Here is a 12,073-nt window from a genome sequence, read left to right as displayed (position 1 = left end):
AGCCCAGAAAATTATCAACCCGAGAGGAGAACTTTGACAAGAATCGGAATTTCTTCCAGAAATGGAAGTTCTTTCAGATGGACTCCAATGGAACTCTGGGTAAACTTCATGAAGAAGGCCAATAATTGTGACACCATGACACTCTAAGACGTCCATGAACAATTGCCAAAGGAAGAGGCCATCTCCTGAGCTGGGCCGGACACAAGAATGACTCTCTCACCAACCCAGACAAGAGCCACAGAATCCACCTGGCCACGGTGTTCCATGTTGTTAAGCCTGTCTCCACCGTGCAGGTGACGAAACAAGTGAGCAGCAATGAAAGAGATGGGGAAACAGAGTTCATGTCCCCAGTTGGGAAGAAAAAAAACAAGTGATCATAATCGTCAGAGCTCCGAAGGTTTCCTCTGTGTGACTGACTGTAACAGTCCCCTCCCTCACCCGGCAGGGCTACCCTGGAGACAAGCATGAAAGCAGGTCTGTCTTCAACCTACCGTTGGAAGGACTTTGGGTTGAAAAGAAGAATTTCCTGGATGATTGGATAAAAGGCAAGTTCTTCTGAAGTCTTGAAGCATTTCCTCTCTTGGTAACCCCCTTTATAAACATGCCAGGCCCTCCACCCCTCGAGTCAAGTTTAGATTCATTGCTACTCCTGCCAGAGAAAGGGGACTGGACACAATGACCTTAGGGCATTCTCCTTTAGGCCTGTACCTGTACTTAGATGCTGGACCATTTTTTTTATTAGACACATCAGGCAAAGTCTACCAGCTCTTCCAAGCTATAAAAATATTTGAAACCTGAAAATACAATGGTTTGCTCCAAAATATAGTAAGTAACCCGCATACCTGAAATCAAGATATGTTGCATCAGTTGTCCACAAAATACAACACGGTGTTAGCTAGTCAAATGAACTCAGATCTTACATTTACGTTGTTGTTGTTAGTTGTCATGGAGTTGATGGCAACCACATGTATGCAAAGTACAACTGTGCTTCATAGACTTTTAAAGACTTTGTCGACTGGAAGCAAATCACCAGGCTTTGCTTTTGAGGCACCTCTGAATGGGTCCAAATCGACAAGCTTTCAGGTTAGTAGTCAAGTGCCTGCCTGTTTGCAGTACCAGGGGCACCTCTTGGAGTTACACATACTAGGGGGGTGGGGGTATTGTAATATGCTGGCTATGATGTGGGATGGAGCCACCAGAAATAAGAGAATCCAGAGCCCGCAGAAGCCTTTAAAAGGCCCTACTTATCTGCTTTCCCCAAACCCAAGCCCATTTCATTTAGTGGCTCTCACGTTCATCCCTTTCTCTATTGGGCTGACCAAGCTGACTCCCTCTTTTCCCTCTCAGCCTCCTTCCCTCGCTCCTCCCTCTTCCCCTTGGCCTCTCAATTCCTCCTGTTTCACCCTGACTGCCACTGTCCATCAGCACAAAAGCAGATGTCCGAGGAGGAATCTCCCACAAGCCTGGACAAGCAGCGAGTTACCTCCTCCACCCTTGGGAGGAATCTCACAGCTGGCTCCAACCAGGGCCAATTGAGATGTGTCCTGCTCTCTGAGGGCCAGCTGGGCAGCCAGGGAGTGACCCCAGGCCTGCCCAGGCCCGCGTAGGTGGAACCTGAAATCTCTGAATCAGAAGCTGAAAGGCAGTATCACATAGCTATTAAGAGCACTGGCTTCGACTCCAGCAGCCTTAGATGCAACTCCCACGTCTGCTGGGTGACTGGGAACCAATTACTTTGTCTCTTACTTTAGTCTTTGAGCCTTAGCTTCCTCATATGTAAAATTATACCCATCGTTATGAAAATCGGGCTTATGTTACTGTACCAAAATTACTACACCCATAATAATAGCCTTCCACAGAGGGCACTGCGAGGGTAGTTATGACCATGTAGACGGGATGAGGAGTGTGAACTTTTCCATTTTACACATCCAGACAAATGCGCTTTTACAGGCATTATTTCAATTGATTCTCATCATGACACTACGACAGAGGGCCTATCTAGCATCTTTGTGTTTGTGATGGAAACAGCGACAGCCCAGAGGCTTTACAGGGCTTGCCCTGCATCACACAGACAGCGGCAGAGCAAGGATTCTAATATAGGTAGTTTCAGCCCTCACCCCACACACGTCGTTGTTGTTGTTGTTGTACTGCTGTTGTTAGCTGCTGTCAATCAGACCTCACAGTGGCCCCGGGCACAACAGAACACAACACTGCCTGTTCCTGTGCCACCCTCGTGATCAGTTACAAAGCAAACCGTTGTTTTCAGTGGCTGGCTTTTAGAAGTATATAGCCAGGCCTTTCTTCCTAGTCCATCTTAGCCTATGAGCCCTGCTGAAACCCGTTCAATATCAGAGCCACACATAATCTCCACTGGGACCGGGAGGTGGCAGGTGTACTGGCCAGCAACCAAACCCCAGACTCCTACATGAAGGCAAGAATTCTACCACTGAGACATCAATCAAGTTCCTCAACTTTTTAAATAATTCTCGAATGGGTAACCCAGCCAAAAACTGAGCTAAGAATCAGAAAGCTTAGATGGAAAAGTGTAAGGTTTTGACCCTCCTCTGGTCTCTTAGTCTGTCTCCCATGTGTTAGTAGGAATAACACCCATTCTGCCAAACCCTCAAGATTGTGGCAGGCTCAGGTCAACTCCAGATATGAAAGTGTTGTGTGGACCAACAAGCTCTTAACAACCATGTGATAGTGAACCTTCTCTGCCCCATGTCAGCTAAGTGGCTGTCCAGGTTCCACTTGAAAACTCCCAGGGACAGCAAGCTCACTGCTTTCTTTAGTAGCTCATTTCAGTTAAAAAGGTCTTTGCTTTGAAAAGTCCAAATGGACCTGTAACTCCTTCCCACCAGCTCTAAGTACAGGCCCTCCTGTGCCCTGCCAATTGGGGGACAATCACTGCAGTAAAGACCCCGTGCCTTGTGCCCTTGTTCCTGCCACAGACACAGACAGCTGACAGCAGTCCCGTTCTTGGTCCCACTCCTGTAGCACAGTCATTACCAGGAGGCAGGTAGAAACCCTGCCATCACTGCTGCCATGCAGGCTGCCCTGGCTGCTGACTTTCTGATGTTCTTGCTCTTTGCAGATGCATTAGATGCCCCTCCTGGTGCTGCCACCTCTGGCTGGCACTTGGGTTCCAGAGTCAGGATCACCTGGACCTTGGATTTCTTTCTTTCTTGGCCCTGGCCCCTCCCTGCCCCCAGCAACCCCCAACCACTCTCATGCCCCTACCTTAAAGGATTCCAGGAACCCCCCATGGCCCCCATTCTCCAGCTTGTCCTCTTCGGGACCCAGTCCTAGCATGGCCTGTGTGTGGGCATGGAGTTCATCGTGAAGGTTGTCCAGAAGGGCTGCCCTCGTCCGGTCCTAGAAGGGGAGAGGGGAAGAGTCACGGAGCTGGCACCGAGGGCAGAGATGTCCCCTCTCTGAGAGGGCTCTATACACCTGGCCTTCCCAACCGTACCCCAGCGGAGGTATGGGTCTACAGCCATGCTGGGCTCCAGGCTCACAAATGCTGCAGTTAGCTCTAATGTTCAATGCTGGCCGGCTGCTCTCTTCCCTCTACCCCTTCTCCCTGGACCACCTCACCATTTCCACAGTTCTGCCAACCCCCTCTACCCTGGTGACTGCGGCTCAGATCTCTGTACTAAACCCCATCTCTAGGTCTTCATCACCCAGATGTTTGTCCTGGGCCATTCACACAGACTCCAGAGGGCGCCGTTCCACAGACCAGAGCAGTCCTTTCAGCAACCCAGCGTTTGTAAGCCCCTCCAGACCACCAGGTCTCAGAGGGAGCTTATCTTCTAGTGGTCCTAAGAGCCTAATCCAAAGACCTAGGGTTGCCCACCATTCTACATCCCCATCCCTACACCAAGGACTCCATCAAGTCTTACCGACTAACACGAAACCATTTTCTACCATGCCCTAAGCTTTCATCACCCCACCCCCAGGACTCCAGAGACAGCTTCTGACTGGTCTCCCTTCCTCCAGCTCCTGCCTTTAACCTACCCTCCTCACCACTGTCAGCCTAACCTTCCATCAAAACTTTGTTAAGATGCCATCCCTTCAGGCCTAGACCTCAAAGCCATCTCCCACAAGTGCTTTCATCAGGTCCCACTAGACATCATGCTCTCTGATTCTGTCCATGTCCAGTACCTGGAATAACCCTCCCTACTATTGCCTCCTGGCAGTAGGCTCATCAAATATCAAAATGCAGCATTTCCAAGGCTACCTCTTCCAAGAAATCTTCCCAGAACACATCTTCAGTCTCCCACCGGCAGCAGCATCACAACATCATCTGACCACATCCCCAGGACTGACCTCCATCATGTCACTGACATATGCATTGTAACTGTCCCTTCATTAATGTCCCCTACACTCCACAGCAGCCCAAAAGTGCAGGGGCTATGTCTTACTTATCCATGTATCCCAGACTGGTACACAGCAGGAACTCAGTAGATAAGTGATGAGTGGTTGACCAGATCTAAATAGTTCTCATATTGACAGAGCTAAGGTTTTAGAGGGGTAAAAGTAGCACTCACCCCACCCCACCTTGCGCATACCCCAAGAACAGAGCCCTGAGTGAGGGTGGCTAACAGTACATCAGAGGTCAGAGGAAGACCTTCAGAAATCTCACTCTCACCTCCAGCTTCGCAAACTTATCCGACTTGCAGCAAGCGTTCTCTGCGTTGGTAAGTTTGGTGAGCAGAAACTCTCTGAACTCCGGGCCCTGGAACAGACAAGATGCCCTAAGAAGACTCCCACCTTGAGCTGCTCCCAAAAAGGTTCCAGTTTTGGTTACAGGCAGGCAGCACAGGAGGGCTGAGGAGAGGCCCGAAAAGGTCCTGTTTCTGATATTTTGTCAGAAATAATCATCACAGAAAGCAGCTTCCCTGATCCTGGAAAATCAACCCTCCGTACCCACAAGGCATGTCTGTGTCTGAAGGCTCCTGGGATTGGAACACGGTCTAGATACAAAAATAAAACATAAAGCAGAAAGACATCCCCACCCAGCTTCCCAGTGTCACACCTCTATAAGGAAGCCTTTATTGGTCCAAACTGACCACCTGAGGTCCCAGGTAAAGAGGTTCCCAGCAAACCTGCAAAAAGATCACCCTAATGGTCTCAGCCCTGGTGGTGTTGCTGCAGGTTAGGCATTGGCCTACAAGTTCAGAGGTTCAAACCCACCAGCTGTCCATTCCTGTGAAGACTGACAGTCTCAGAGACCCTATACAGGGTCACTGTAAGTCAGAACCGACCTGATGGCAGAGGGTTTGGTTTTCTGTTTGTTTGTTTTAGAAGATTCCCAGCTCAACTGCTTCCGACTGCAGCCATTGACACTCAGGCAGTGAAACCTCCTATCCTAGCTGGCACCGGGCAGATTCTGCCTCATGGTGACTGTGTGTCTGAGTAGAACCGTGCTGCTCATGGGGTTTTCAATGGCTGGGTTGTTGGAAGTGCATCACCAGGCTTTTCTCCCAAGGTGCCCATTGTTGTTGTTGTTGTTAAGTGCCGTCGAGTCGGTTCCGACCCATAGCGACCCTGTACAGGGTTTCCGAGGGTGTAAATCTTTACGGGAGTAGAAAGCCTCATCTTTCTCCCGCGGAGCGGCTGATAGTTTCGAACCACTGACCTTAAGGTTCGCAGCCCGATTCGTAACCACTACGCTACCAGAGCTCCCATTGGGTGGACTCAAATCTCCAACCTTTCAGTTAGCAATTGAGCATTAACTGTTCCATCCAGGGGCTCCATGGGAACCTAGGGGAACAGGAAGAAGAGTTTCTTACCTTCTGGAAAACAGGGGGGCTGGGCAGAGGGGGACCGAAGGCAGGCACATCTTCCCGCGCGGTGACCGACACCTGAAATCCCAGAATGACAGTGTGGGTCCAGAGGGAAGAATAGTGCTGCAGGTGACAACATATTCCTTGCCTGGCCCAGACAGGAGTCATGTTCCCACCACAAAGTTGCTCACCGTCCCCATCTCCCCTTCCCAGAATGCTGGATGGAGTACACAAATGAAACACTCCCAAGAGCCATTGTCAAACCGGCATTCTGACAAGGGCCATTCCTAGAAGTGGGGCTGGGCCGGGCTGGGCTGGACCGTTCTCATTCTCTCATCTGTATTTCTGGAGGCCAGAGCAAGTGTTTGCAAGATGACTGGGCAGGGCTGAGGAGCTACCTGGGACCCTAATTATTACTGATAGAGAGTCCTAGTGGTGCAGTAACTAAGCACTTCGTTGCTAACCAAATGATTGGAGGTTCAAACACACCAGTCAGTCTGTGGGAGAAAGATATGGCAGCTGCTTCCATAAATACTATAGTCCTGGAAACCCTGTGGAGGCAGTTCTACTCTATAACATCCTTATGGGTCAGAGGTGACTTGGAGTCAATGGGTGTGGTTTTACTATTGCAGAAATAGATGCCCAGAGACATGGATCATTCCTCCCAGAATCACACAGCGGATTACACAAAGTAATGAACCAAGGATCCAGACCTCTCCCAAACTAGTTCTGAGATTCTTTTCCTATAACCCCCAACCGTGGCCATGCATCAGAAGACTAATTGCATGGGTTTTCTCTTCCCTAAAGGAGCTCTGGTAGCATAGTAGTTACGAGTCAGGCTGCTAACCTCAAGGTCAGCAGTTGGAAACTACCAGCGGTTCTGCAGGAGAAAGATGAGGTGTTCTGCTCCCATAAAGAGTTACAGCCTCGGAAACCCTGTGCAGGGTCACTATGAGTCAGAACCAGCTCCACGGTACTTAACAACAACAACCTCTTCCCTAAAACTATGAATCAGAAGCTCTGGAGTGGAGGCAGGAATCTACAGCTGTTCTAAGCTCCTGGGAACTTGTGTGTAGTCAGTGGATTGGTGTTTGGAGCCTGGGGCCCACACACAGGGGCAACCAGTCTGGGTGAGGCTTGGACAAACAGAATTCAAGGGCTGGGGCAGGAAGAAGCATTAACGTGTTGTGCATGGGGGTCTCTCAAGATGGAGACAGTGTGTGCACTTCCGGCCTGCCTGCATGAGGCCTGAACTGATGGAATGAGAGCATCAGCGTATCCTCCATGGGGTCTCCCAGGCTCCTCTCTGCATGGAAGTGCCCTGGTTTCACCTGCTCTTAGCCCTTGAGGCTGCAGAGTTCTCAGGAGACTCTGCCCTCTCCCTGTCCCCACAGCCACTGACGTAAGCCCAGCCTGGAGCGCCGCCAGCCTGCCTGGCCTGTGAAGTAGGGCAGATGCAGGGAGTCTGCCAGACTGGCTGAGCTGGCAGTGTGGATTCATGCCAAGGAAAAGCTCTGCCAGGGTCTGTAGGAGAAGGAGCAGGGGAGAGGCGGGCAATGGTTTTTATCCTCCAAGTTCCAGGTTGTCTGTAGGGCCCAAACTGCAGTGCCCAGAGTCAGGAAATGTGTGTGTGGCTGCTGTGATTTCTGGGAGGGTTCCAGCTGCTAAACACAATTCCCCACCACCCAGCACGTACCTGTGGTACCAGTCAAGAATTCCACCTAAAGGCCAGATTTGGGGAGGGGCTTGTGGAGAGGCCCCTGGAGGAAGGAGAAATGCCTGGCCCAGCTCTCAGCCCTTCCCAAGTTGCCCAACCCAGCCTCCCCCTCCTTTTCATGCTGGCCCTAGTGTGGTCTGCTCTGCCTGGGTAAATGGCTTCAGACATGCTCTTAAATCGCTGCCAAGTCTGCCAACCAGACAGCCATGCCACAGGCCATGACAGAGACTAGGAGCGCACCATTCATCTCCCCGCTCCAAGAGGGCCTCTGTGTCCCCTTCTCCTGGGGACATCTGGATGGCCGGCTGAAAGCAGAAGTGGTCTGAGCATGATGCCACCTTCCTGTTTTCTAAATTCAGTGAGAGGGCTAAATTAGGCCCTGTTGCAGAAGAAGGTGACCCCAGGGATGAGAAATCTTCCAAGCGGGACAGCAGAAGGAGGCCTGGGGTGCTGTGAGCCATAAGGACACACCAGGGGGGACCAGGAGAACCTCAGAGGGGTCCGAACTTGACAGCGCCCCTCCTTATGCCCAAGTGTGGCCTGCAAACTTCAGGGACCAGGAGAGTGGTTCAAGCAACACATCAATAGAAGGCCCCACCCTACATGGTCTGCTTTGCATAAATTCCTGAGACCTTTTTGTGATTTCAGAAGTGGAGTGACTTGTCCCCTGGAGGGAGGAAAGGAGCCTTGGAGTTGGCTGAGCTGGAATTTCCTTTCAATCTGGTGATGGGGACTAAATTCACTTCTGAAAGATATGTCTGCATACCTGAGTCTGTGTGCCACATGCCCACCTGCCCGGATGGCTCAGCGGTGAAGACCACAGGGGGACCTAGATGGAATGGCTCCAGCCCCACACTGCCTGACTCTGTGGTCTTAAGTGACCTTCAGTCACCTCGATCTCTCCCCTAAATATAGGGCAAATAGGAGGCCCTGCCTCACCAACTGATCATTAAGACCAAAGAAGACCATGACTCTAAGGACTTAGGGCACGAGCACCCAGGAAATGGTAAGCATTGTCACCCTGGGCTTTTTTTACTTTTCCTGATGACCTGTGTCCCGTAAAGGCCACCTGAAACCACTACAGTTCCTCCAACCACTTCTTAACCCACGCTCTAGCCCCTAGGAGCTCCTCTTTCTCAACTGCTCTTTGTCCCCTCCCACAGGATATGAGAGCTCAGAGGTGTGTAGTCCAACTTCCTCATTTCACACAGGAGAAAAGAGGCCCAAAGAGGGAAGGAATCGGTCCAAGGTCACACAGCCAGTCAGGGCTTCCCAGCCTTTCAAGCTGGGGCCCTTTCCTGCACATTTTTCCTCCTTGGTACTTCTTTCCCTTCCCGTGCTCCTTTTCTGTTGTTCTTTCTCCTCTTCGGAGCCTCCTGGGATATTGCTCAGCCCCCTGGAGAACTCGCCCCTTCCTTTGCCAAAGACGCTCTGCCTGCAGGGACAGTCAAGGTCCCGCTGCACTCTGGGATCCTCTGAGGGACCTGACCACACTCTCCTCCAGACTGCTTGGTACTGGGGGCATGGATGGACCTCTCTGCCAATCACACTTCTGTTTGCAGGGCAGGTGGAGCCCAAGTCCTCAGGTCCTGGGACTCAGCCTGTTCTTCCTGGAGGTCCTACTTCTCACACTTCTCTGAGGACGGTGCTTTTCCCTGGACCACAGGCTTTATAAAGACTTCTAGGATCAAGTTGGAGGTGGGTGGTACTTTATTTGGATCTCTAAGTTTCTCCGGATAGGCAGACCACTCCACTAGGTTATTTAGTTAGCTGAGGTTCATTTCCTACTAGAAACTGAACACAAATACTAAATGTCTGCAGGACATTTAGTCACCTTCCAGGTGACTTTCCTGACTCTACCAAAGAAACAAAACAAAAACAAAAACAAAAACTGAAAACAATGGGAAGCAGACTGCCAGACTTTTCTTCTGAGGCATCACAGGGTGGATTCAAACCGCCAAGCTTCTTGTACATAGTCAAGCACTTAACTGTTTATGCTACCCAGGGGCTCCTGTTCTGCCTCTGTTGTTGTTAAGTGCCACTGAGTTGGTTATGACTCATAGTGACCCTGTATGGAGTTTCCAAGGAGGGGATGGTGAGTTTGAACTGCTGACCTTGCAGTTCAAATCGCCCTTGTTGTAGAGCGTTATCTATCCTATGGTGCCACACCAGGACCCCTCTACTGGCTGTTAAAAGAACCAGTTGGCTGGCTGAGCTGCCCGGTGACTGAGCTGTATTCGCGGGGCCCTCTGACCTGTCTCAGGGCCAGGAGAGCCCTAGAGGCTGGTTCTTTCATCACCTGCATGTACCTCACTGCCCTGAGCATGGAGCCTAGCACTCCACAGGTACTGAGTGAGCCAACTGCCTTCTACCAACAAATTCATCACTTTGTTTAAGCAGAAATGGCCATTTGAGTCAAAACAGGTTATGCTGTGGTTTTCAAATAAATGCCCAAACTAGGGTTTCTCCAACTGCCCAGCTAAAATTACTCAAAGTCAGAGGATTATGAACACATAAAGGATTCAACTTGCTTCCACAGAAGGGACCTGTTTTAAAGGACTCATCTGCTTTTATAAATTGATGTCAATTCTACTCTCTGTTCCTAATGTATCTCGGCTTATACTGATACGACCATAACACAGCAGTAATTTCTGTTCTTGAAATCTTTGATAAAATTGGTATTTCATGAAGATGGCCACAAGGCACTGCGGCTTAGCAAGCCCTGGTTGAAGCAGCATCAGCTGAAATGAGTACATGGGAAGATTCACTATTTCCCATTAATGACAAAAGTTCATTTTTCTCACCCTTAAACCGGAGTCCCTATCACTTTGGGGAGCCAGGAGCTATGGCTTCTCTCCCCAGAAAATGCAAAGAAGTACGCAATCTCAACATTTTCCACATACCTTTGGGGAGGCGTCAAAGACCACCTAATATCCACCTAAAGAATTTAACTTCAGTCTATCTACCATGGATCCCGTGCTCCCCACCACACTGTTACTCAAGAGGTTGGGATTGTCTTGGATGCAGAAGGAGAGGTGATGATTAGCAACATAGCTCTCAGGAGAGGGTGGGCTGCTGGGGCCATGGCCACACTACCATTGTCTCGCCTGCACTAGACATGGTTTTGAGCCAATCTGACCAACCATCTATTGGTCAGGAGGCTTAGTCCCAGATGCTTGCAAACCCTGACTCCCAGGAAGCCTTCAAATTAAGACTGACCATTTGTTCAGGTTGGCAGGACCAGAAGGGTCCACCCAATGGTCAGGGTCTACCAGTATCCTCCTCCTCACCCTTCTCACCATCAACGTTTCTCCTTGTTCTTCCCTTCCTTTATCTGCTACCACCCGTCTTCTCTGCCATTTCCCGATCATCTTCTCCACCTTGTTTCTCTGTCTGCCTGTCTCCCTTCCAGCTGTCTCACTTTAGCACATGGCATCACCAGATTCTAAATAGGGCACTCAGGACTTCGAACCTTTGCATGAGATCCTACTGAGTCCAGAAGCAGCAAGATGGATGAGAGAACTTCAGAATGTAGAAGTACTCTCCACCAAGAGTCTACCTCCCAAACTCCAGAAATCTGAGAGCTTGTGGAAAACGCATCATCATATCATTGTAAACCAATGTTAGGTAGGAACGCCATTTTGGAGGATGGTCTGAGGAACTATTGAGAGCTGGTGCCCTTTGATATTGCTGAATTCAGAAAGTACGATGCGAGATCTGGGCCCACTGTTCCCTCCTACCAGGCATCTCCGTACCTTGTAGGTTGGGGTCTCTGTACCCAGGTTCTCAGCCTGTACAACAATGTAGGCATGCAGGAAATTGGAGGCAATCATATCTGGGACAAACGGTGTGTTCTCTTCTTGGAAGATGATGGCCACAATGTCATTCCCAATATGTCTCTTTCTCTGGAGCTAAATGAAAGGTGTTCAGTTGTTAAAAGCCAGATAAAAGCATCCTGGAAACAGAACAGATCTGTACCAGAAATTCCTCATTATTTATCTTTAGACATCAACCCTGTAACTCTCAGACCTAACTCTCCAGGGAAGTCCTTTCAATCTTCAGAAGCCACATACACACACACACACACACACACACACACACACACACACAAAGAGAGAGAGAAAGGGAATGAGGGAAGATGTCCACGTTGCTGGTTAATGGCTGGCAAGCACCTTACTGAGCTCTAGTGTATACAGAGCCCTGGCTCTGGACAGGGGAAGGATATTTCAAAGGTGAGGCCAGCTCTTGATTGGTAGAGACTGCAACTGGTCCAGTGGAGATGTAAACACAGGTGAAGTCACCTGAGAAACTAACAAAGCCATCAGCGAACAAGTGCTAAGTCAGCTGCTGCCCATGCAGTGCCTGTCAGCGATGGGGGCAGAGAGGAGGGTGACTTCCGATGGCAACCTGAGGAGACTTCCTGGAAGAGGAGACTGGCAGGGTCTGGGTATTGATAGAAATGTGGATTAGCAGAGATGAGGGGACAAACCATTCTACCAGACTGGAAAAGAGAGAGGGTGGGCAACTTGGCTTGGTGGAATTTCTGTGTGTGTGTGGGCTGGGGTGG

The 12,073-nt window shown here is 50.1% G+C and overlaps 1 protein-coding gene across 1 annotated transcript in view; it reads right to left on the bottom strand.

Annotated features, from left to right (window-relative positions):
• The window catches only part of RAP1GAP2 (RAP1 GTPase activating protein 2), a 230,209-nt gene that overhangs the window by 19,455 nt on the left and 198,681 nt on the right, over positions 1-12,073 (bottom strand). The window contains exons 14-17 of the mRNA XM_006863247.1: positions 11,262-11,417; positions 5,796-5,867; positions 4,652-4,738; positions 3,241-3,375 (exon numbers count right to left, since the gene is read on the bottom strand). Of these exons, the coding sequence (XP_006863309.1) occupies positions 3,241-3,375; positions 4,652-4,738; positions 5,796-5,867; positions 11,262-11,417 (450 nt within the window). The remainder of the gene's footprint in view (positions 1-3,240; positions 3,376-4,651; positions 4,739-5,795; positions 5,868-11,261; positions 11,418-12,073) is intronic.

The sequence above is a fragment of the Chrysochloris asiatica genome, unplaced genomic scaffold (genome assembly GCF_000296735.1).
Source record: "Chrysochloris asiatica unplaced genomic scaffold, ChrAsi1.0 scaffold00054, whole genome shotgun sequence".
Lineage (NCBI taxonomy): Eukaryota > Metazoa > Chordata > Mammalia > Afrosoricida > Chrysochloridae > Chrysochloris > Chrysochloris asiatica.
This window is presented reverse-complemented; position numbering and strand designations above follow the sequence as displayed.